Source organism: Talpa europaea (assembly GCF_964194135.1).
Source record: "Talpa europaea genome assembly, chromosome: 4".
Classification (NCBI taxonomy): Eukaryota; Metazoa; Chordata; class Mammalia; order Eulipotyphla; family Talpidae; genus Talpa; species Talpa europaea.
In genome coordinates, this window is record NC_140070.1 from 60,077,927 (window position 1) to 60,104,735 (window position 26,809).

At 39.2% G+C, this 26,809-nt stretch overlaps 1 protein-coding gene across 4 annotated transcripts in view; it reads left to right on the plus strand.

Moving 5' to 3' along the window:
• Window positions 1-2,129: 2,129 nt before the first annotated feature.
• The window catches only part of HPS3 (HPS3 biogenesis of lysosomal organelles complex 2 subunit 1), a gene marked incomplete at both ends in the record, with an annotated part of 46,147 nt that continues 21,467 nt past the window's right edge, over window positions 2,130-26,809 (plus strand). For 2 of the 4 annotated variants that reach the window (XM_084231782.1, XM_084231783.1), the window contains 7 exons: window positions 2,130-2,346; window positions 8,857-9,348; window positions 10,121-10,292; window positions 10,400-10,485; window positions 14,322-14,514; window positions 20,232-20,313; window positions 22,639-22,793. In XM_084231782.1, the coding sequence (XP_084087908.1) occupies window positions 2,130-2,346; window positions 8,857-9,348; window positions 10,121-10,292; window positions 10,400-10,485; window positions 14,322-14,514; window positions 20,232-20,313; window positions 22,639-22,793 (1,397 nt within the window). The remainder of the gene's footprint in view (window positions 2,347-8,856; window positions 9,349-10,120; window positions 10,293-10,399; window positions 10,486-14,321; window positions 14,515-20,231; window positions 20,314-22,638; window positions 22,794-26,809) is intronic. The other 2 variants (XM_084231785.1, XM_084231784.1) reach the window with 2 other exon arrangements.

Consider the following 26,809-nt stretch of genomic DNA (forward strand, 5'->3'; position numbering starts at 1 on the left):
TCCTTCCTGTAGCCTTATGTCGAAGCCCTAATTCCCAGTACCTCAGAATGTCACTGAATTTGAAGATACAACTTTTAAAGAGGTATTAAGGTTGAGTTCATGGGGGAGAGGGGGCACAAATCCAGTATGGTTATTATTCTTGTAAGAAAAGGAAGAAATCCCTGGGATGCTACAGGAAAGACAGTGTGAGGACACAGGGAGAAGGTGGCTGTTATGGTTTGAGTGTTTTGTTACCCAGCTCCCATCCCCAAATTCATATGTTGAAATCCTAATGTTCAAGTTGATGGTATTAGGAGGGGTACTCTAAGGGAGGTGATTAGTTCAAGAGCTGCAGCCCTCATAAATGGGATTAGTGTTCTTTTGAAGAGATCCCCCAGAGTTCTTTACCTCCTTCCAGTAAGTGAGTGCCCAGCAAGAAGTCAGCAGTCTGCAACTCCAAAGAGTACACTAAGCCGATTATGCTGGTACCTTGATTTTGGACATTCTAGTCTCCAGAATGGTGAGAGATAAATTTTCTGTTAAGCAATCCCGTCTGTGCTATTTGTCATGGCAGCCCTAGCAAATGAACACAGCTTCCCATAAGGAAATCATGCTGTGTCCACTGCTGTGCTGGCAAGTGGGAAACTCTTACTTGTAGCTCCTGACATGGAAACCAGGCATACCCTCTACCTTCCCTTAGCTAACATGTCTATTCCCTAAGAATCTTAAATAAGCTGGATAAAGATAAACTTGTAGTAAGAGAGGTGGCTATACCTAGAATTGATCATTGTCCTTTGAGCAAATCGTAACCTCTTTCTCCAAAATAGACCATTTTTTAAGCAGGTGAAATTATAATAATAATTTTAGACTTAAAATTTTAATGTAGTACAAAATTTTTCTTGAAGGAGAAAATTGATCAAAAAAGGATGATATGACAGATATTTGTGGAGGTATTGTAGAATGAGCAAATGGATATATAAAGCAAATGGGTTGTGGAATATTAGGTTGTTTGTTTTCTATCAAAGCCTTATATATGCTGTATCTGGCTATGCAGAGCATCCAATATGTCTACTTCTTAGCCTGAGTTTGATGAAACCCTTGTACACAAAGATCCTACTAGTGGTATGAAGTATATTTCTTAGGAGTACTTAATTCATGTGGAGGGTACAGGGAATGGTTTAACTTCAATCTAGTTGCACCTACTTTGTAATTTCTTGGAAGGAATGCCTCATGAGAGTGACAGGAGGACATTTTGATCTTTCTTTTTCAGTTCTGTACCTGTGCGCTAAAAGGAAGGCAGCATCCCATAATCTATACTTGCCTTACATATTTTCTGGATGATTTAGAAAGAGTGGCCACAATGCTCACTTCAGCTAAATCTGCATAAAAACTGGGTTTGCTATCATGAACTCCACCTTGAGACATCAAGAATAGATACAGGGCACAGATTACAGAAGAGTGTTAGGTCTGATAGTGTTTTTCACCTCCAGTCTTTTTTAGCCTCTGGGGCTTACGCCAGTCTTCTGCAAATAAGTAGAGTTCACTACATTATGTCCATGGATTCTCTCATACAGCATGCTCCCCCCCCCATACATTCTCGATGTAACTCTTTTCAACTAAACCATTCTAGCATTTTCAGTATTTCTGAGCATCTCTGGCGTCTTTACCCCCGAGTGGAGCCCTGTGCACCTCACTTGTTTTTACAGCCCCACCCTCCAGGAGTTTCTGAGCAATAAGGGAGACTTAGCAATGTCCCCCAAAGCAAGCTCGAAATAGTATCAGAGAGCTGATGATGAAGTGTTAAAACGCACTGAAAGGCCTAAGCATCCCGCAGGAACCAAAGCGGTAGTGTGAAAATACCAGGGGAAGGACGTAGCAGTCTCGGCGGGGGCGATCAGCTGAGCTTTGAGCCGGGCCAGCACAGCGCCGCGGGGCCCCGGGGCCGGCGGATCCGGGGTGGAGGGGGGTCGGTCCGAAAGTGGCGTGACCTCTCCTCGCCACCCGCCTCTTTAAGAAGCTGAGCCGCCGGCGGGCGGGGCTGGCGGTCACGTGACTGGGTCCGGCCCGGCTGCTCGCGGAAGTGGTCCTGCCTCCGCGGCCGGCGCGGGGTCTCCAGGCGCCCGCCCGGCGGGCCGGAGCCCGTCTCCGGGATGGTGCAACTGTACAACCTGCACCCGTTCGGGTCGCAGCAGGTGGTGCCCTGCAAGCAGGAGCCCGAGACGTTCTGCGGCGGAGGGCGCGACGCGCTGTTCGTGGCGGCGGGCTGCAAGGTGGAGGTGTTCGCTGTCGACGCCCAGGGGCTGTGCCGGTCCCAGTGCACTTTTTCCACGCTGGGCCGCGTGCTGCGCCTGGCCTACTGCGCGGCGGGTGAGTAGCGGGCGGGCGAGGGGGCACTGGGGTCCTGGCTTGGGGCCTCGCCTGGGGGGCGGCCGCTCTGGGTGGGTAGGGAATTCGTGCCTCCCGGAACTGCCGAGAGGTCTCCCGGGGCAGCGCGGCTGGTTTCGGAGCCGGGCAGGGCTGTGCGGTTGTCCTGGCAACCGCGGCGTGAGCCCGCCTCTCGTGGGCCGGCAGGCTGTGCTTGCCAGGCGTGGTTAAGTGACTGCGTGAGGTGACTCAGCCCAGACTCTTAAACCACTTAAAAAGCTCTTTTAGTACCGGACATTTCAAACACATAGAAAAGTAGGAAGAATACTATCCCGAATCTCTAGCTTCAACATTTACCCAACTCATAGCCAGTCCTTTTACATTTATGCTTCTTCTACTTCCTGTCCATTTTTGAAACCTAACATCTATGCTGACTTTTAAATCTGATTAAGGTGGAACTTGGATTTTGGACCTTTACTACGCCCCAAACAGGTGTAGCAGTACTCTCTGTTCTTTCACCAGAAATGTGAAACAGTATGAAGGAGTTCTAGTGGATTTCTATTTTAGAAAAATGCAGCATTTAAAAATAGGTGCTTTTCTTGAGACAGAAGGTTTCATCGAAGCATTCTTTTAACAGCCTAGTAATGCACTTAGTTTGATTTTTTTTTTCCCCCAAGAGGGGGGTAAAACTGTAAATGAATCTATTTATGGTGGAAAAAAATCCTTGACTGAAGTATTTAACTTGGAGTATTAAGAGCTATGTCTAATTTCTATTCTGTAGCTGGCTAGATGTGAGTGTGTAGAGCTATGGATTTCAGTTTCAATTTCAATAAAAGAAAAAGTAAGTTGAGTTGCTAGATCATTGATTAGACATTGGAATTGTGTGGGTCAGTAAAATTCACCATATGTATTATCTGACTGTTCATTTTTACCAGGTAGAGATACGTATTTAAAACAATGAAAAGCCCTACTGTTTACTATCACCATTATTTATATGAGAAAACATACTGGTGTCTTTGCCTTCTGAGCAACTTACTATGTTGCCATTGTTTTTTTCTTTTGACTAGTAAAGGCAGCAACAGGGGCCTGTATTGGTCCATAAACCTGCTTGAAAACCATTTATAAGATCTGTAAGTTCTCTTTTAGCAGAAAATTATGATTTTGGTATATCTTAGGAAATTTTTAATCTTTTCACAATATTGTTGGTTTTTCCCATTCACCCCTTTTTTTAGGCCCAGGAGTTCCAACTATCAAGTTCTTATTGAGTGGCAAACTTGTTTGTGTGTATGGGAGAGACAGACAGACCTCATGTTTACGTGATATTCTTCCAAATGGACATTTACTCTAGACTTGGAAGTGGCAGGCATTATGTAAATCTCTAGCTCTCTTGCCTGTCAGTAGTGTTGATTCTTTAGATCCCCGGGTGCCACTATTTGTGCATAAGAGTTACCCAGGGAGCATTAAAAAACATCTGAACTACACTCAGAGAAATAATGTCAGTTTCTTGCGGTGTGACCTGGCATGGGGTGTGTCTAATATTTAGCCAGGACAGGACTGCTGACCTAAAACCATACTGGCTGCTGTACACATTGAGTAGAATGGTAACCTCATTAGTAAAGCCGTTAAAAACAAAGATGTTTTTGTAATCCAGTTGTCTGCCTTAAAGAATGTTCAGGAATCATGTGGTATGACATTAGCTTGGATCATAATAGCTCAAGGGGTGGCTTTCAGTCCTAGGCTTGAACGCTTGAACTTAACCCTGGGGAGTGCTATTAATCCACACTTCCTAGCTATACTGATATCCAGACAACTCTTTTCTGCTTCTCAGAGTTTTCCTTTTGGTCTTCTTTCTCCTACTCATTAATTTGGCCATGAGAATTTCTGTTCTAAGCTCCCTGTGTCTTCCTCTGTAGCAGATCTTCCACTGTCAAAAACAGAATGAATCTTCTGTCAGCCTTTCATATTTACTATAAATGCTTTGCAGTTGTACCCAAGCAGAAAACAATTCTGTTTGTTTTATCTCTAATTAATGGGATTGCTATTCTCTTTTTATATAATTTGGGAGTGTTAGGAGAAAAGCCAGGTAGACATTCTGAAGGATGGGATCATCATCGGTAAGGGAAACTTAATTTAAGTTTTGTGTATGATGGTAGAAGGAGGAAATAAGAGCACTGTCTGCCTGCTCTGCTCTCCCCTCTGGCTCTGGTGAATTCTCTTACCCTCCTGCACTTCTGACTATACCCAGTGCTTGTATAAATAAATAAGTCTTTAAAAAAAAATCATAAACTTACAAAAAAAAATGGATATGTCAAAAATACAGAAAATAACCAGTGTTGGTGAGGATAAGGATTAATTGGAAACATTCTATGTTGCTGGTGGAAATGTAAAATGCTAGCGTTGTTTTGGGAAACAGTGTGGTTCTTCAAAATATTAAATATGGGATTACTATATGATATAGCATTTCACTTCTAGGTATAGATACAAAATAATTGATAACAAGGACTTGTGCAGATATTTGCGCATCAGTGTTCATAGCAGCGTTTTTTTTCATGAGAGCCAAAATGTGAAAGCAACTCAATCGTTTATTGACAAATGAATAGGTAAACAAAGTGTGATATATGTGTACAACAGATTATCATTCAGCCTTAGAAAAGGATAAAATTCTGACACATGCAATACGAGTGAACCTTGACATGGGCTGATATTGCATGATTTGGTTAATATAGGGTACGCAGAATAGTCAAATAGTCAATCAGAAAGTAGAATGGCAGTTTCCATTCTGGGGCTAAGGAGGGTTGGGAGTTACTGTTTAATGAGTGCAGAGTTTTGGGAAAATTAGGGAGTTCTGGAGAAGGATGATGATAATTGCACAACAATGTGAATGGTACATGATGTCACTGAATTATATACTTAATATGTAGGTTTTATTGTTATATATTTTTTACCCAAATAAGAAATTAACAACATCAACCACAAAATGTTCTGGGATAGTTCTAGGAAGAGGGAGACTTCAAAAGTGTCTTTTGACTTTTTTCCATCCAGACTGATTCTCTAGAACAGAGTGGGCAAACTTATGGGCCTGCAAGGTATGTTCAGGCATTCTACCAGAGCTCAGGAGAGAGCAAGTGCAGATCCCATCTCTTGCACCAATAGAAGCAGTATAGGAAGAAGCCCTGTCCCTCCTGAAACTGGCTCAATTTGGAGAAGTGAACTGGGCCAACACAGTGGGTATCTGTGGAAATGACCTGTGGCTGCTTACTTGCTGCACATGTATGTGGTACATGTCTGCTATTAGTATGCTTGCAGCAGTGTTTCAATGTCAGGTCATTGGAGAAGGGCTGGTTTACTTAATAATGTTAATATGTAATATGCTTTGCATGTGTAAAAACCCTGATTTAGTCCACTCCACACTCCCAAAGTTCTAAAGATTAAAAGTGAAATAAAAACCACTAAAATAGAATATATATGAGTATATTTATGTAATTTAGAGGACATCTGTGACTGTTTAAAAAAGATAGGAAACTCTGAAGCCATATGGAAAAAGATACAGATTTAACTACATAAGCAAAGCCCAAAGCCAAACAGTAGACTACTAAAATTGATTTGCTATTCGTAGTCAACAAAGGAGTCATGTCACTTTTACTCAGAGAACTGTTATTCCTTGATAAAAAGATCACATCAAACAACCTAATGGATAATTTTCAGAAGAGAAACTATGTGATTGATAAACATAAGAGAAAGATGACCAGCTCTATAAGTGATCTGGGAAAAGTAAATGATAATAACCATGAAAGTCTGTATTTTCCCATCACCTGGAGTCAGTGCCATTGAGGATGTCGGGAAATAGGAATGTTCAAAGGGTGCTTCTGGCAACATGAATTTCTGATAAGTAACTGCTATAGTAATCTGGCAATAGCTATTAAAATTTAAAGCACACTTGCCCTTTGGCCCAGCATTCTAATATGCAGTCTGTGCTGTTGAAACAAACTCCCACTAAATAGAGTAATTACAGTTACATGAGGTTTTGCTTTCTGTGGTTTCAGTTACAATCAACCACTGTCTGAAAATATTATGTACAACAAGATAATGTGAGACCACATTCACATAACTTTTTTTTAAAGATTTACTTATTTATTCATTTATTTATTTATCTATTTATTTATTATTTGTTTGTTTGTTTATACAAGCACTGGGTACAGTCAGAAGCGCAGGAGGGTGAGAGAATTCACCAGAGCCAGAGCCGGGAGCAGAGCAGGCAGAAGGATAGAAGTACACTGCTGAGGGGAGCAGCAGGCGGCAGGAGAGGTCCGCGCGCCATGCGGGACCCTCCTCCGGTGGCCGGGGAGCAGCCAGGGATCTAACTGGCGCCGCAGAGGCCGCAGGCAGCTTCGCAACCCGGTGCTCAACTGCTGCACCATCCGGGAGGCCCATCACATAACTTTCATTACAGTATATTATAATTCATCTATTTACTGTTAGTTATTGTAAATCTCTAATTTTATAAACTTTGTCATATGTATGTATAGGAGAAAACATAGTATATTAGGATTCAGTGCTATTCCTGATTTCAGGCTTACCTTGGGGGTCTTGGAATATATCCCCTGCAGATGAATTTAAGATTTACTACCATAAATATGTAGATATAATCCTAATTGTTTAAGCATTCAGTGATAAAAACAAACAAACAAACAAACAAACAGGAAAAACCCAGCCAAACAATCAAAAACACACTGGAAATACTTGCATGTCTATTAATAGAAATAGAAGAATTATTTTTTTTAAGATTTATTTTTTTATACATACAAGAGATGGGGCACAGGCCAGAGATGGGGGGATGAGAGGATTTACCAGAGACAGAGTGGGGCACAGAACAGGCAGACTGACTGAAATACATTGCTGACGGGAGCAGCGGGCAAGACAGGAGAAGTCTGCTTTGCCATGTGGTTTGCTCCCTGGTGGGCCGGGGATCGAACTTGTGCTGTAGAGGTTGCGGATTGCTTCATAGTGCATTGCTTAACCCCTTGGGCCACCAAGGAGGCCCAGAGGAATTGTTGAATAAAGAATGGCACATACAAATACAGGATATTATTCAGATATTATTATTCTGTTGACCTGGAGGGAAAGATTTATTGGTGATTTTTAAAAGTTGCAGATAGTTAAATATATTTATGTTGATTTCTTTTTAGTAAAAGAAAATATTCCTCTGATTTTTGTATTGGATAAAGATATAAAAAGACTCACAGATACTGGGTGTGTGAACATTGGCTTCGCAGGGAAGGGGCTGCAGCAGGGAGATCATTATGCTTTTCATTTTGCATTTCTTTACCACTTTGACTTCTCACAACAAAAAGTAAATGCCAAATTATTTTTGTAATTTGAAAAAGCTAATATAATCAACAATTAAAGGGAATTTACCATAGGTTTACATTTTTAAAAAATATGTACTGTTTTGTATTATTTATCAAAATTGACTTGAAGATGTGAGTTTTGGGAGGTATTTCGATGTACATTTTGCCAAACTTTTTAGAGTTCCTTAATTTAGACCTAATTTTAGAGTCACACTAATACTATTGAACTCTTATGTCAGGAGAGCTTTATTGAAACTTGAATTTAGAGCTATTGAAAACACTTAGAGCTAATATAAGGAATAAAACGTAGAATTTCTATACAAATAATTAATGCATTATATTAAGACACTTAAATTGGGAAAAATGTGTTTCAGAACCTAAACATCTAATGCCAGTTAAAAATGTACCTTAGATTACATTATTTAGGGTTTTATTTAGTCAGTCTGTTTAGGACAGGGGAAGGGGCACCCCATGTCACCCAAACCTGCCCGCTTTAAATAGGTTCTGTCACCTGCGTCAAGACAAAACATGTAAGACCTTTAATGGAAAGGAACTTTAATACAATTAGTGTTCAATACAGAAAAGACAAAGAATATAGTTTCCAAATCAATCACCCAAAGTTACCTATCCCCTCGTTGGTAAATGTCCAGCCAAACAGGGTTGGTGCCAAGTACGGCCTGAAAGCTGTACAAGCAAGTCTACAGTACAAGTCTACAGTACAAGTCTACAGTACCTTCCAATGGGAACCCATAGAAAAGGGTAGGAAACAGACAGGTCTGGAAGGAAAAGAGCAAAATCAAAATCAAGATAAAAGCGGCCATTGTTAACCTCTCCACTGTTCTTTCACCACATCTGTTTCAACCAGTCCAGGACCAAGAAGCCAGCACAGCTTCACATGTCTTTCTGCTCCATGTGCCTCCTTCAAGTCTTTTTGCTCTGTATCCTGCTTCCTTCCTTTTCCCAGGCTTCTCTCCAGCTTCTTTTCCTTCCTGCTCACCTCTGCCCTCCATTGGATGGGACAGGGAACCTGGAACCTCCCCCTTTCCTGGGGAACACAGTGTAACAATATTTAACTTAATCATTCGTTAGGATTCACTAATCATTTAATAACATAGGTAAGTAGTTGTTTCCAATTACAAATTCTAAGTATAATCTTTCTTTTCAGGAGACTATTTAGTAGCAATTGAAGAGAAAAACAAAGCTAGGTTTCTGCGTGCTTATGTGAACTGCAGAAGTAAAAGGACTGAGAACTCTCGAGTGTGTATCCGAATGGTTGGACATAATGTGGAGGCACCCTTCAGTGAAAGCTTCAGAGACCAGCTGTCTATTGTTGAAATGCCGCTCTCTGAGAACCCCTTGAGCATTTCTTGCTGCCCTGTGAAAGGAGACCTTCTTGTTGGCTGCACAAATAAGTTAGTCTTATTTACTCTAAAGTATCAGATCATTAATGAAGAATTCTCAATATTGGACTTTGAACATTCTTTAATAATACACATAGATAATATCACTCCTGTTGAAATATCTTTTTGTGTTGGATATGCCGCTGTCATGTCAGACTTAGAAGTCTTAATCCTAAAACTGGAGTCAGATCCCAAAGATGGAGAGAATGTTACCCACCGTCCACATAAGACCAACAATTCAGTGAAACAGACACAAGGTAAGTTTTGAATTTAGTTTTCTTGTTTCAGGTGTAGAGAAAATCCTTACTTCTGGCAATCTCTGATGTCACATAAATTGTCATTTCAATAATATGTATATTTAGTTATTCCTTATACATGGGATTAAGGTTTATGATCCAGCTGCCCACATCTGATTCTGTAGTATGTAATTGCATTTTAACATATATTTATCGGGCCTCCCCTGGTGGCACAGTGATTGAGCACTGGGCTGCGAAGCTGCCCGCAGCCTCTGCAGCGCCGGTTTGATCCCTGGCCTCTGGCGAGGGTCCTGCATGGCGCAGCAGACCTCTCCTGTCTCTCCCGCTGCTCCCCTCAGCAGTGTATTTCTTCAGTCTGCCTGTTCTGTTCCCCACTCTGGCTCTGGTGTGTTCTTTCACCCTCCCTTGCTTCTGACTGTACCCAGTGCTTGTATAAATAAATAAATCTTAAAACAAACAAACATATTTATCAATAAAAGTAGTGTTACTTGAGTTTTTAGTTCTAGTTTATAGATATATATATCTGATTTTCAGTTTCCTCATGTATAAAGTATTGATTATAATAACAGGCTGTACTTTATCAATTGTGAGTAATAAATGAACTAGATTATGACTTTTCAAAACCATAGGGTCTTGTGAATATAGGAGATGTTTATGTGTTTAAATAAATAAAATCTTATGTCTAAATTGGTGGGGGAAATGCTTTGAAATATAATTTTTATTCGAGTAGTATTTGGAATTATTAAACTCTTCTTAAATCTTACTTTTTAAGGTACCAGTAATGAAACTTTGCAACTTGAATCAGATGATTTTGTAATCTGCCAAAAGCCTATGGAACTTCTTGGTGAAAAAAGTGAACAGTGTGGAGTATCTGTTACACTGGAGACAATAGGATTATCTGATGAAAAAATAAAATATTTTCATGTTCAGCACCTGCTCTATAGGTATTAGAAAGCTTGTTGTTCACCAGCATTTAATATATATTTACCTGCTTACAGAACATGGAAATAAGATCTCACCCTCTTTTCTTTTTTTCTTTTTAAACCCACAGACGTTTTGCTCCTGATATTTCATCCTATATTTTGCCCGATGATGCCAAGTTGCATTCACTTCAGCTGCTACCCATTTACCAAACAGGTAAGTATGACAGTGCTGCAGTGCAGTGAGGTGAAAGGCTCTGGATTAAAAGAGGAGACCGATGTGGCTAATGGGTAAGGTTCTACTGAATCACCCTGTGACCTGGAACGAGTTCCTTAACAACTACCTGTGAGCCCTACAAAGGAAACCCTGCGTGCTAGGAGAAGCCATGGTGAGGCTGTGGCAGACCAAAACCAGTTCCAATTTGGAAGTGGAGCCCTGTCATAGCTGAGGTTTTTCTAGATTTCTGCTGGGTATTTGTTAAAACTTCTTGTAATATGAGCAAGCTGGGAAAATGAAGACCAAATGGAATTTATTTAGAACAGTGGTTTTTAACTTTGCTGCACACTGAACATACATAGATGCTTTTCAAAATACTGATGCCCAGGCTCTACATATTGGGGATTCTGACTTAATGGACCAACTACAGGTCCTGGGCAACAGTATTCCTAGGAATTTAATGGCTAGCCAAGATTGAGAATCACCATTGGGGTCTGTTCTTGGTCCTGGCATAGAGAAAGATTGAAATATTCTAATGAAATGTCTTTATAACCTTTTTTTTTTCTTTTAGTAAACATTTATTGAGTACCTATGTACTGTGCTAAGTATTGTGCTGAATACTAGGGTGCCAATGATAAGCAAAAATTTGTGAAGTACTTGCATTCATAGAGCTCATTGTCTATTGGGGGTGGTAGATGTTAATCAAGTAATCACAAAAAAGAGTAAATAATTACACACTGAAATGAGTGTTCTATGGGATAAGACCCTACTTGGAGAGCCTATAATAAAAGATCCCAACCTCATCTAGGGGGAAGGGAAGTCATGCGTGGAATGCTTTCTGAGAAGGAGAGCTAGAGTAAATTGGGGCTGATTTGTAGAGAGGTTTGGTGCAGGGAAGACAACCCCCCCCCCCAAAAAAAAAAAAAAAAAAAAAAAAAAACCAGACAGAGGAAGCAAGTGTCAGGGCCCTGTGGTGGAGGGAAAATCTTATGTTTGAGGAACTGAGAGAAGCAAAATGGGAGAGTCAAGCAAAGAAGGTGCATGAGATGAGACTGGAGACCAGACAGGACACATGGTCATATTACAGGGTCACTTTATCTAATGGCTTGCCATGGAACTTAGAATAAAATCCTAAATCCTTTGCAGGGCCTAGATGACCCTAATTCTGAACTCATCTCCTGCTCTTACCCCCGCTTACTGAAATCTAACCTGGTGATTTTTCCCTGTTCTTTAGATATGCCAAGTGCATGCTTGTCAAGACCTATTGTTTACTCTTCCTGTGTTTAAAGAGTGCTTTCCTCAGATCTTTAGTGATATCTTTGAGTCATTCAACTCAAAGCTCAAATGTCACCCCACCAAGGACTTCCCTGACCTCTTAAACTATCCCCTCTCCATAGACTACAGAGTAACAGTTTATTCTTACCCCCTCCCCCCCAAATCCGCATCATTAGAATGAATGCAGTTACCTTGTCCTGTGCACTTTTAGATTCTTAGAACCTAGAACAGTGGTGCATATAGACAAATGAGTGAATGGGTAGTTCGTATTTGACCTGTGCCCTAATGGATGAGTAGAATTTTTAGGTGAAATTAGTATGATAACAAATAAGGGGAACCAACATGTGCAAGGTGCACTATCTTCATGTGTGTTTGGAAATTAAACAGCAGTTCTGTTGAACTAGAGCACCGTATGTAGGGAATAAGAGTTAGAAAAAACTGAACAGGTTGCTTTGGGCCAGTCCAGGATTGGACTTTCTTTTGTTCTTAATCGGTGTCCATAAAGGGTTACTTTAAAAATTTTTGACTCTGAGAAATTCCAAGCACATCGATTTAGAGAAAGTAGTACAGTGAACCTGATATACTTACTCATAATATAGCTTCAACATTGTCTCCTCTGATCACACTCTGCCCCATGTCAGATTGTCTTGATGCAAACTTTTGATCTCAAAATTTATACCATTTCATCCATAAATATTTCAGTATGTTTTTAAGAGAAAAGGATTTTTTTTAAAAGATTTATTTTTTATTTATAGAATAGCAGAGGCGCGGGAGGGTGAGAGGATTCACCAGAGACAGAGTGGGGAGCAGAACAGGCAGACAGACCGAAAGCACTGCTGAGGGGAGCAGCAGGCGTGACAGGAGAGGTCTGCCACGCCATGTGGGAATCTCCCTGGCCGGCTGGGAATCGAACCCATGCTGCAGATGCTGCGGACAGCTTCACAGCGCTGTGCTCAACCCGCTGTGCCACCGGGGAGGCCCCTAGAGAAAAGGATTTTTTTTTTTTTTTTTTTTTTTTGTATAGAGGCATGCTTTATTTATTTGTTTGCTGGTCTGTTTGTTTGTTTTGATATACATGCACTGGGTACAGTCAGAAGCGCGGGAGGGTGAGAGAATTCACCAGAGCCAGAGCGGGGAACAGAGCAGGCAGAAGCACCGAAGTACACTGCTGAGGGGAGCAGCGGGCGGCAGGAGAGGTCTGCGCGCCATGTGGGACCCTCCTCTGGTGGCCGGGGAGCAGCCGGGGATCGAACCGGGGCCGCAGAGGCCGTGGGCAGCTTCGCAACCCAGCGCTCAACCGCTGCGCCACCGGGGAGGCCCGAGAAAAGGATTTTTAAAAGGAACCTCAAATGCCAGTTCATATTAATAAAAAATACATAGATGTCTTCAAATGCCATGTTAATTTCCCTGATTGTCTAAAATTTTTTCTTAAGATTCCAAATAAGGTTTATACATTGTGATTGATTGCTATGTCTTTTACATCTTTTTTGAAATACAGGTTCTGTATAGGTTCTGCCTGTTCCACTTTTTTTTTAAGATTTATTTATTTATTTATACAAGCACTGGGTACAGTCAGAAGCATGGGAGGGTGAAAGAATTCACTAGAGCCAGAGCGGGAAACAGAACAAGCAGACCGATGAAATACATTACTGAGGGGAGCAGCGTGCGCGGCAGGAGAGGTCTGTCGCGCCAAGTGGGACCCTCACGGTGGCCGGGGATTGAACGGGCACTGCGGAGGCTGTGGGCAGCTTCGCAGCACAGCGCTCAACCGCTGCGCCACTAGGGGAGGCCCCTGTTTCACTTTTAGTTATGGTGTAGTTAGCAAGAAACTGTACTAGTTTGTACTAATTGAATACTCACAATATCATTTACCATGTTCCTATATCTTCTGTATTGGCCTGTGATTTGGTAGTTAGACCTGAAGTTGCACTGTTCAGCATGGTTGCAAGTAGCAGCATGTAGCAATTGAGTGCTTAAAATGTGATTAGTCTGAATTGAGATGTCCTATAAATGTAAATCAAACAGTAGATCTTGAACACTTAGTATAACAAAAACAAATATAAAATAACTAATTTTTTTTATTTCTTATTGAAATCTTTGCATATGCTTGAGTTAAAATCTATTACTACATTTTGTATTTTTCTTGTTAAACGTTTTTAAAAGCAATTAATAGAAAACCCTAAATTACATATATAGCTCACACTGTATTTCTCTTGATAGTGTTGAATGTTTATATTTCATTAACACAAGTAGCATTCAGTTCTCTTAGGAGGTAGGTATTAATATCTGATTGATTCCTTTGTGATGCTAATAGGCACTGGTGATTATTATCTAATCTGTTTGTTTATTAGCAGTTGCAAAATGATATTCTAATTGTACTACTCCTTTTTTTAACTGAGATAACCAATGTTATGTTCCTTTTTCATCTCTTATTGTCATTCTTCTATTAAGAACAAATCCCTCCTAGCAACTCTGGTTAACCACACAGAATTTTTACATAGAAAAGTCAAGGTATTGATTGCTTTATTTAGTGATTTTGTGGTGTTTTCTTTTCCACACAGGTTCTTTTACTTCTGATAGAAAAAATTCATCTCAGGAAGAAAAGTTGCTGAGTCTTTTTTGTTTCTTTTCATTACCTCACGTGGGCTATCTCTACATGGTTGTCAAGTCTGTTGAATTAATGTCAGTCTACCAGTATCCTGAGAAATCTCAGCAGGCAGTGCTCACGCCACAGTTTTTGCATGTTATTACAAGGTATGTAGCAGTATCACCTGGTGGTGTTTGAGTCATTTATTTTTCTGTAAATTCTTATGGTCTTTTTTAAATAATTTTTTTATTTTATATAATTTTATATAATTTTTCATTTTTGTACATTGTATGCATTTTTATCTGTTATAGTGCCTGTGAAATTCCCACCACCCATTCAGCTGTGAACCATCACCAGTCCTTTTTCAGTCTTCTTAAGCTTACAAACTACTTTCCAAAGTAAAAACATAGTCAGAGACATGATATAAGGAGCACAAATGCTAGGAGATTTATGAAGAATGTCTTGAGATTCTTGAAAGTAGGATAGGCTCTGAGAGGGGGAAAATACTTCTTGACTGAGTCATGTCTCAGTTTTTTTGTGTTTTAAGTGAGGCCTGAAAGTTAGTTATAATTTGATAGTTGGATTTGGAGATTGTAAGAAAAGGACATTATAGATATAAGGAATGACTATAAAGAAATGCTATATCCAATTCTGTAGAAGCATCTAAAATTTTATTGTATAAAACAGTTTTTTTTCCCTTCCCTTTAGCTGAGTGGCAGTATCAGATCTCCAGCAGGTGCTGGAGTATATTTCAGTCAGCACAGGACACACTTGGAGATTCTGATACCTGCTTCCAGAATGGGTGTTTCCCTTTACTCCCCACTTCTGTTTTGAGTGGAAATGCTATTGGAATGTTTCTTATGTGTACAGAGTAGCAGTAACTAGTCTTCTCAGTTTCCAATTATTGTATACTTATATTCTTTAAATATGAAGGAGTTGAAACATAGAGAAGTGGTAAAATAATGCTAAGAGGTAGCTTGGGCCTTAGAAACATAAACTAAGGAATTTTTAAAGGTTTTGATCAATGAAAGGGATGTTATTAGAACATTGCTTTAGGTAAATTAATGGTGGTCACTGGAAGATGGACTGAATCTCTAAGTAGTTATTGGAGTGGTTCAGGTGAGGGTAATGCTGGGCTGTATTCAGGCAGGGCAGTAGCACTGAGAGGAGAAGGAAGAATAGAAGAGGCTTTGGTTAGAGAATTATAAGACTTAGTTTTGAGGGAGTAATGGAAAGGAGGAGGTAAGAAAAACCCTACCAAAGTTTTGAGCCTGCTTTTATGGAAGAATGGAGTCTGATGTAGCATAAGGTGATAGAGAAGTTTGGTTTAAACATTTGAGTTTTAGGTGCTTAGGGAATTTCAAGAGGTAATCTAAAGGAGACTTTAGACACATAGGACTGAAGATTGGAGAAGAGAGGAAAGCTTAGACATTTATTACTATCAAAAAAGAGCTGATTATCAAAGTAATGAGCATGGCTTTAAGAGTGTGTAGACAGAAAAGTAATTGGAAAACTAAACTCTGGCAAAGGTCATCTTTGGAAGCAAGAGAAGGAAGAGATTTTCAGTAGTACAGAAGAACTTAGGAAACTGTAGCAAGATTTTATTTATTTTGTATAGAAGAACTGGGGTGTAGGCCAGAGATGTGTGGGGTGAGGGGATTCACCAGAGAGAGAGTGGGGAACAGAACAGGCAGATCTACTGAAACACGCTGATAAGGGGAGCAGCGGGTGAGACAGGAGAGGTCTGCTGCGCCATATGTGGGTCAGCTCCCTGGCTGGGGATAGAACTCAGGCTGAGACTTAACCCCCAGTGCCACCAGGGAGGCCTGTAAAATAATAATTTCTGTCTAAACTATTGATACAAAAGACTGTCCATCTTTTCTTCATCTGATTGCATAGATGTGCACAACACTGAAATAAGTGATTGGACCCTCTGAACTTCTCCTTTCCTGTCCCCACACACGGTGAAGGATATGTCATGAACTGGTTTGGAGTGCAGTGTCTTGAAAATATTATTACATGGATTTGAAGGACTCATGTGTGGGTTTTACCTCCCTCCAGGTGTGGGATATTACTGAAGATTTTCCTAATACCACACCAAAGGATATGCTGAAATTATTAATTTTACTGTGGAGGCATTAAACATTAGAATAGCAGTTGTATGTAAACTCAGATTCTTGATAAGGATCTCCACACCTATTTTTGAAATCCTGTATGGTTGAACTCATTTTTACATATTTTTTATTTTATCCAGTAGATATATTTTAGAAATGGCTTGACATAGAAGTTTCTTAAAGTTTGAAAAGTTTCTTAGAGTCGTATATTTATATACCTTAAAAAAGGTAATAAAAAAGTTTTAAGACTCAAAATAATGTAAAGTGATCTCCTCATAGAAATATATAATTGGAAAATACCCTGTGATCCTACTTCTCAGAGTCAGCCACATCAACAATTAGTGAAAAGTCATCCAACTTTTTTTTTTTTTAACAATTCATATACTACTGTGATTTATTTTTCATGGAAATGGATCATATGAGACCTGTTGCTTGGCAACTTGCTTCACTTGAAGCATATCTTGGACATCTTTATATGCTAAAATATTTCAATTTACATACTTTATATCTTCTCTTATACTGAAGCTTAATATTCCAGCAGTAGCCAACAGCTGTGTTACATGGGTGGTAGAAAGTCAGGGGGCCCAGCCGTTTCCTCTCCAGACCCTAAAGATCATTTATCCTTGTGGTCACCTTGGCTCGTATGTGACTACTCTACCCTACTCTCTGACCCTTCTGCAGATGCTTTTTTGTTCCAGTCTCCCATTCAGTTTACTTTCTTGGTGTGCTAGCTCTCTATATTAGATTTATTGGTGTTGGTGCTACTGTCCTAGCTATTGTCAGTGACTTCAGAGGTCCTGTTCCAGAAATTTTGTGGAAATGGACAGAGATGGCAGTTATCTGAGGCCGAAGTGACAGCCTCAACAAACAGATGAAGAGAGTTCTGATATCTCTTAGTGCAAAGTGTCCCAAGTGTGACAATTTCAGAATACTTTTCTTGTTAAAATAAGTATTTTTTATTCTCCTTTTTAAAAACTTAATTTTCAGTCATTTATATGTCTGTGTAACTTTGGGGTTACTTTCGTACTTCTCCATGTGTGCACATGTTTCACTCACCCTCCACCAAACCTCCTATGCCCCTCCCTTATCCCTTTGCTTTTCCTGTCTATTCCTCCTTCCCCCCAGATCCCTCTGGTAATCAGTATATTTTTCACTAAATCTAAGAATTGTTTTTGGTGTACTTTGCCAGTATATATTTTTTTTGCTGTTTATATTCTTTAGGTATATGTGAAACCATCTGATAGTTCACTTTCTGACTTTATTTTGCTTGGTTGGTGTAATCACTCCAAGGTCCATCATTTTGTCCGAAAATGCAGTATTTCATCCTTTTTAATAGCTGAGTAATATTGAATCAAGTATATATTCCACAATTTCTTTATCCAATCATCTGTTGATAGGTACTTAGATTAGTTGCATGACATGGCAGTTGTGGACAGTGCTGCTATAAATGTATGTCTTTATTTTGTTTTTGTTTTTTTTTAAAGAGTTATTTTATTTGTACAATAGTGTACAGGTCAGAGGCACAGGAGGGTGAGAGGATTTACCAGAGACAGCAGGGAACAGAACAGGCAGATAGACCCAAGTATACTGCTGAGGGGAGCAGCGGGCAAGATAGGAGAGGTCTGCCGCACCATGTGGGTATTTCTCTGGCTGGCCGGGAATCGAACCCGCGCTGCGGAGGCTGCGGACAGCTTCACAGCGCTGCGCTCAACCGCCTGCCCCACCAGGGAGGCCCTATAAATGTAAGACTTTGTATTAATGTTTTCATATTCTTTGGGTACATATCTAGCAGAGGTATGGCCACCAGGGAAGTCCTATAAATGTAAGTCTTTGTATTAATGTTTTTATATTCTTTGGGTACATACCTAGCAGAGGTATGGCTGTATCATATGGGATTTCCATTTTTATTTTTTTAAGCTTATCTCTATACCATTTTCCATAGAGACTGCATCAAATTGCGTTCCCATCAATAATGGAGGAGTGTTCCTTTTTATCCACATCCTTGCAACATTTATTGTTGTTGTGGTTTTTTTGTTTTGTTTTGTTTTGTTTTTTGATACAGGTCATTCTTACAGGGGTGAATTGATGTAACATTGGTTAGCTTGTTTGAGTTTATTTGTTTCTTTATTTTTAATTTGGACCTACATTTCTTTGAACTTCCTACATGGTATATAGTTTAATACGGTCTTTAGCTTTTCTCTCCATTTTTCTTCATTTCTTCTTTGAAGTATTTCTTCTATTTTAAGATCATTGTTAGGTTTGCTTTAGTCCTTTATTTTTTATTTAAGCAGAGCTCATTTTCACTTGTCCTAGTTTCAAATTTGTTGTAAAAAATCATTCCAGTGAACCTACTACAAGATAGGCTTTGTTGCAGTTTTAAAGTTAACTATTATTTTTTTTTTTTAGATAATAGGTTTGATTTTCTTTCTTTTAAGATTTATTTTATTTATTTATTTATACAAGCACTGGGTACAGTCAGAAGTGCGGGAGGGCGAGAGAACTTACCAGAGCCAGAGCAGGGAGCAGAGCAGGCAGAAAGACCGAAATACACTGCTGAGGGGAGCAGGGGGCGGCAGGAGAGGTCTGCGCGCCATGCGGGACCCTCCTCCAGTGGCCGGGAGCAGCCGGGGATCGAACCAGCGCTGCAGAGGCTGTGGGCAGCCTCGCAACCCAGCGCTCAACCGCTGCGCCACCAGGGAGGCCCAACTATTAATATTTTTAACATCAGTGTTCGAATGTTAACTTATCCACAAGTCACCAGGCATCTACTGTGCACTTACTGTGAGTTCCCGTTTCATTTTCCTATGCAGCGTGGGGTTGTGGAAAGAGCTAGAGGAGTCTTAGGAAGGAGGTCACCTGGAATCTAATTTGGCTGTGTTCTTCAGAGACATGAACTATTCATGCATCTTCCATGCCCTCCTCTTTAAAACTGGCTGCAGGACAGGTATTTCTGAGGATTTTCCCAATAATTTCTAAATTTCATTACCATTGAAATCCTATTTTTGTAATCCCAATGTGTTATCCAGCGTAATCCTGGCTGAGTTTCATCCTGAAATGAGTGGGATAGAGGTAAATAGTCAAGAAACTTGGATTCTAATCTTGGCTTTGAAAGTTACCTCTCTGGGCAGATCCTGGAGGTATGAGTTTGTAAAAGCATGACCCAGAACCATGCTTCTTAATTAGGATGTATATCAGAGTCACACATAGATTTTTGTAGAATATACATGTTTAGATTCAGCTCCTAGAGGTTATGAGTCAGTAGGAGTTAGGTGGGGACAAATTAAATATTTTAAAGTCACTCCACAGGGATTCTGAGGCACTCTTGTTAAAAATAAAGTCTAGGGCCTTCCAGGTGGCACAGCAGTTGAGCTCTGGGTTGCGAAGCTGCCTGCAGCCTCTGTAGCACTGGTTCGATCCCCGGCCATCAGGTGAGTGTCCCACATTGCGCGCAGACCTCTCCTGCCACCCGCTGCTCCCCTCTGCAGTGTATTTTGTCAGTCTGTCTGTTCTGCTCCCTGCTCTGGCTCTGGTGAATTCTCTCACCCTCCCAAGCTTCTGACTGTACCCAGTACTTGCATAAATAAATAAATAAACAAACAAATAAATAAATAAATAAATCTTAAAAAAAAAAAAAGTCTGACCTGTTATCATTTGTCAAATACTTAAATACCCAGACCTGCCATTGTTGTTTTTCCTAGAAAATCCTTCCACTCTGGGCAGATTAGTTATTGCTCTCTGCTTTGCTAAGTGGCCTTTCTTTTCTTCCTTAGTAACAACCTGCAGTGCTTCACAGTGCGGTGTAGTGCGGCGGCAGCTCGCGAGGAGGACCCATATGGGGACACCACCCTGAAGGTTAGAACTGGCTTATGATGACGTGAAATCATAGGATCCAAGAGGAACATATGAATGCTTGCAAACTTACTCTTGGATCTAAGCTGGTTAATATTAAATGTCTTATGGTTTTGTTTATTGAATTAGAACTTTTAGATGTAAAATAGTAAGCATTTTGTGATTTGTGGTTTAGATGACAGTTTTTAAGATTCTTTGAAAACTATGCACTCAAAATTGATATAGTGCATAGTTTTTATAGTTTGCTAAAGAATATATATAGTTAACTAGTGAGGGCACTTAAAATTGTAGTATACTATGATTTTATTTTTTGTTAGCAGAAATATTGGTGGCAGTGGTATAGAGCTATTAACAAAGAAGTGCAAAAATCAGTATATTCACAAGTATGGAATTGAGGAGAGTGCATTAAAATGATTTATTTCTGCTATTATCAGATATGCTAATAATTCTTTTGTTATTTTACAAACCTTTGATAGCCTTTTGTATTTGCACAGTCTTAGTCTAAGAGTTAATGATTTGCTTGATCAATAACCTCATTTTTTGGTGTGAGAAGCAATATGCTTAGTCTCTAAAAAGCTCTTAGCCACAAAATAAAAATAGGCAATTTTATCATGAAATTTTATGTTTCTGACCTTGAATTTCTGCTCTTAGAAATATATCATTTGCATAATATTTCTCAAATATGCTATTTCATCTCTGAAATTTAAACTACTTGATGAATGTTTATTATGACTAAATATGCTGTAGGAAACCCTAAAATGATAATGACCTGTATTTCACAAGTTTATATCTATCTAGCACCTGGAAGGCCTTTTCCTGGAAAAATACATGTTAAATAATGATGTTTATGTTAACAAAATAGCTCCTATGTGATGCTTAATGTGTCTGAGGTGCTGTCACTGTTGCCCTTAGTGTGATGTATGGTAGTGTTTTATGGATATTGTACCTTAGTTCTCAGTAACTCCTTTTTGTTATGGAGCTTTATATTGCTGACCAGGCTTCCTGCCTACCTTTAGCCTCTTGGGAAACCAGAACATATAACCTTTTCAAGAAATTAGTCTATTTCCCTAATGAAACTGGAAAGCTGACAGATTCTTTGTTCTCGGTTCTCCCAGCTTTCCCTGTTTTTTTTTTTTAAATACATATAGCTCTGAAAGACATAGGCTTACATAGATGGTTATGGTGGAGTGAGGAGAGATATAATAGGCCGTTGTTGGATCAAACTACATTTGAAAAAAATATATCATAATTTTAGGTCTTCTCAGGGTCTCATAAAAATAATGGAAAGGAAAATGGAAAAGAGGAAGGGGAGAAAAGAGCAGAGTGTGGCAACTGACGGGTGCTGCTCTTGAGCCCTGTGTGCATGGAGGTGACAGTGAGAGGGACAGTGATGCTGATGCCTTCCCCAAACCTTCACCATTCTGAAGTCCTAGCTGCCTCATGAGCGAGCACGTGGTTGGGTAGCCTGTGTGCTAATTCAGGCTTTGCTGCTGTGCTGTCTGAGAGGTTTCACCACCTTAGAGTCTGGTTGAGAGTATATGGGATCTTCATTTCCCTTTCTTCTGAGAATCCTAAGATTCTGGCTCCTCAGCAGTAGCCACGGTCACCTTAACTATTTAGAGGAATAAGGAAAGTAGATGGAAGTATTTCCCCAGGTACTTTTTATGAAGGGAAAGAAACAGGAAGATGACCTCAGAATCAAAATCCCATTAATGGAGGAAAGGACAGGAACCTGGCAGCTTCATTTCTTGAGCTCTCAGAAAGAACTCTTTCATTATCTTTCTTCTCCATTCTGTTTGAATGGAGCTGCTGGCCCAGGGTTTCCTTGAATTTACTTGACAACATCTAGCCTGTCAGCCATTCCATGCAATAGTCACACATAAAGAGTTAAAGGCCTTCAGAATGTGCAAGCTTTTTCCTACTATATACCATTCATTAAGAACTATTTCACGTATTCTCTGTGCAGTAGAATGTCCTTTTATGCTGTCTGGTTTATCCCATTTGGCACACCCCTGAGCCAGCCTTCTCTGAGTAGAGTCTTCCCTGGGTGGCAGATACCAGACCATAACTGCTCTTCCAGGAGTCCTATAGCAGTGAGGGGCTAAAGTATACTGCTTTCTGCATTCATCTAGTCAAAAACACATGAAATAGATAGTTGGTTGCATGTGTTTACATAGGATAGCCTCCTTACTCTGATAAGAATTGGAATTTGAATTATTTTTCTATGGGGAAGGACAGAAGAGATTTTATCAAATAAGCAATGTTTTTTGAGGATTAAATTTCATATACCTCTATTTCTTGGTTAAATTTATGTTTTTTCCTTACTAGGCTTGCCCGCCTGTCAGTATGGATATTTGTGCTTTGAGAATACAGCTCTTCATAGGCTTGAAAGCCATTTGTCACTTTAAAAACCATGTCATACTTTTGACTAAGGCAGACTCTGAGCCTACTCCAGAGAGAAGAGAATCACCCAAGAGGCTTCTGTAAGCATCCCCTTGCCCCCAAACACTTCTGCCAGAGTTTTTGGAATCAATATTGTTATATCTACTGGTATATTTTATATTGTCTTAGTTTATCATTTTTTAAATCAAAACTTTGAATGATCATATGAGTTTTCTGTGATGTTCTTTGTTCAGAGAATGGAAAGAAGGTACTAAAAATCTCTGTATTATCCTTTATAATTGACTTTGGAACTTTTGGAAGAATATGGTTTTCACGAGATAAAAATAATAAAATAGTTTCCGTAAGTATTTGTGGTATTTTTAGGTAAGAAGTTAAAGAACCTACTTTTCTGTCCTTTTGTCTGTAAATAATGGGAGAAAGCAGAACCTCTAATGCTAATCTAAACTACAAGGAGCTTTGCTGACTTTTTTTTCTTTTACCTTTAAGTCATTAAATGTTTACCCAAAGATTATTTTATTTCAAAAGAAATGCTTTTTTGTTATTACATGCAGGAATAATTTTTTAAAATTCATTTATTTTTTTATTTTTATCAGGATTTCATTGACATAAAGCACTGTAGAACTTTAAGGTGTACAGCATATGGACTTCACTTACACATTTGTAACTGAAGTGAAATGATTGCCACAATAATTTCAAAAGAAGTCAATATATTTCTTTTTTTAAAAAGATTTATTTATTTATAAAGGTAAATATTTATTTATATTTATTTTAAAGATTTATTTATTTATTTATACTGGGGTATAGGCCAGAGGCACGGGAGGGTGAGAGAATTCACCAGAGACAGAGCAGGGAGCAGAACAGGCAGACAGACGGAAGTACACCACTGAAGGGAGCAAGGGGTGAGACAGGAGAGGTCTGTCACACCATGTGGGAATCTCCCTGGCCGGCTGGGAATCGAACCTGTACTGCAGAGGCTGCGGACAGCTTCACAGCGCTACACTCAACCCGCTGCACCACCGCGGAGGCCCAGTAATGTATTTCTTACCTTAAGCTCATACATAATGTTAGATATGTGCTGATATACCTTAAAATAAAATTCCTTTTTTTTTTTTTTGTGAAGTCAGTTTAATGTGTGTTGAGGAATTAAAGGATCACTCATTTTTAACACATAAACATTTAGGATTGTTTTGATTGCCAGTCTTCACTTTTAATTTTTATTTATTTTTGTTGCAATAGCATTGATTTATGTCATTGCATATGATTCAGAGGTTCAGGTTCATGCATACCACAAAGGCACCCACAGTCTACCACCATAGTTAATCGGACCCCATCTACACCATTTTCTCCATCCTCCCTTCTTTTATAGTCAGACTTCCAAGGTTTGTTACAGTTTGGTTCTGTCTGACCTTTTTTTTTTAATTTCTCTATATTCCACCTAGAGGTGAAATCATCTAGTATTTGTCTTTGTCCCCCTGACTTATTTTGCTTAGCATTATCTCCTCTAGTTCTGTCCATATTGTAGTAAATGGCAAGCGTTCACCCTTTTTTCCTTTTTGTAGCTGAATATTATTCAATTATGTACGTGTACCACATCTTTCTGATACACTCATCTGTCCTTGAGTACCTAAATTTTTTCCATAACTTATCCATTGTAAATAGTGCTACAGTGAACATATGGGTATATCTATCCCTTTGAATTAGTGTTTATGCATTCTTCTGGTAGATACATAAGAGTAGAAATGCTAAGTCTTATTGTAGATGTATTTTTAATATTTTGGAAAAGCTCCATGCTATTTTTCATAAGGGCTACACCAATTTAGGTTTCTGCCAAAAATTTATAGCATTTCTTTTTTCTCCGCATCGTCACCAACACTTAATTTTTTCTGGTCTTTTTGGTAGGGACTGTTCTCAAGGGAGTGATGTGGTATTTCATTGCGGTTTTAATTTGCATTTCTCTAATAATAAGTGATGTTAACTGGGCCTCCCCGGTGGCACAGCGGTTGAGCGCTGGGCTGCGAAGCTGCCCCGCAGCCTCTGCAGCGCCGGTTCGATCCCTGGCTGCCGGGCAGGGGTCCCACATGGCACGCAGACCTCTCCTGCTGCCCACTGCTCCCCTCAGCAGTGTACTTGGTCAGTCTGCCTGTTCTGTTCCCCGCTCTGGCTCTGATGAATTCTCCCACCCTCCCACGCTTCTGACTGTACCCAGTGCTTGTATAAATAAATAAATAAATAAAATCTTGAAAAAAAAAAAGTGGTGTTAACATTTTTTTTAATGTGCCTTTTGGCCATCTGTATGTCTTCCTTAGAGATGTGCCTACCCAGCACTTCGGCCAATTTTTTTACTGCTTTTTTTTTTTTTTTTTTCTATTTTTTGAGTTATATGAGTTCTTTGTAAATCTTGGATATCAGCCCCTTTTCAGATGCAATAAATGATAGGTTTTCCACTGTACAGAAATAAATGATAGGTTTTCCACTGTACAGAAACTTTTTAGTTTGATGTAGTCTTATTTGCTTATATTCTTTTTTGTTTCTCTTGCCATTGGGTACAAATCCCCAAAGACATTACTGAATCCAGTGTCATGCAGTGTTTTTCCTATGTTTTCTTTATATGTATTTTATGGTTTCAGGTTTTACTTCCAAGTCTTTAATCCATTTTGAGTTAATTTTGTTATGTGATATGATATAGTGATACAGTTTCATTCTTTTGCCATGTGACTGCAGTTTTCCCAGTACCAATTTTTGAAGAGACTTTTCTTACTCCATTGTATACTCTTGATTCCTTTGTTGTAGATTAACTGTAGATTAAGTGCAGGCTTTCCATTCTTTTCTGTCCATCTTTATATCTGTTTTATTCCAGTACCATTAGCTATTTTGCTTAATATCTTTGTTATGTAGTTTGAAATTAGGGAGAACAGATATTGCTGTATTTGTTTGGCTGTTTGCTTTGGCTATTTGGGATCATTTTAGGTTCTAGGTGAATTTCAGTAATGTTTGTTCAATTTCATTAAAGAATGTCATGAAACTTTGATATAGGGATCTCACTGAGTCTGTATTTTGCTTTGAGTAAGATGCCGTTTTAACAATGTTGATTTTTCTAATCCAAGGCAATATCTTTCCATTTTTTGGTGTCCCATTTCTTTTATCCATGTCTTTATAGTTTTCATTGTATAATTCCTTCACCTCTTTTGTTAAGTTTATACCTAGGTATTTAATTCTTTTTGATGTAATTGTAAATGGTATTGTTTTCTTGATTTTTTTCTCTTCTAGGTCATTGTTTGCATAGAGAAATGCAACTGATTTTTACTCACTCAGTACAGTAGTATGTTATTCAATCTCCAATTTTCGAAGTGTTTCCAGCTTTCTTTTTCTGATATTTCTAACTTTATATGATTGTGATCACAGAAGATATAATTTCATTAAAAGATATAATTGATATAATTTCAATCCTCATTAATTTATTGACATTTGTTTTGTTATCCAACATGTGATCTGTCTTGGATAATGTTCCATGCACACCTGAGAATATGTGCACAGCTTTTTTGTGGCATAGTGCCTTGTATATATTAAACTTAAGTGGCCATTGTTTCCTTGTTATTTTCTGTCTGGTTGGTATGTCCATTGGTGAAAGTGGACTATTGAGTTGTTGCCAGTGTCTGTTTTTAGATTGGATAATGGTTGTCTTATATATTTTGGTGCTTATTCCATTCTCTCCTTCCCCATAGGGTTTCCTCAGAGAAGTCTGAGGTAAGCTTGTTGGGTATACCTTTTTAGCTTACCTGATATTTCCCCCTGGCCACCTTTGCTATTCCTTCTTTGTTTTGAACTGTTAGTAGTTTCACAACTGTGTGTCTCAGTGTAGGTAATTGCATTTAGATAACTCGGTATTCTTTTAGCTTCATGGACTTTTATATTTAGTTCTTCCTGTAGGTTTGGGAAGTTTTTCTCTATTATTTCTTTGAATAAGTTCTCTGTTCCCTTCTTACTCTCTTCCCTTTCTGGGATACCCATGAGCTGTATGTTACTTTTTCTAATGGAATTAGATAGTTCTTGAATTTTTTTTTAAATATTTATTTATACAAGAAATCAGGTACAGGCC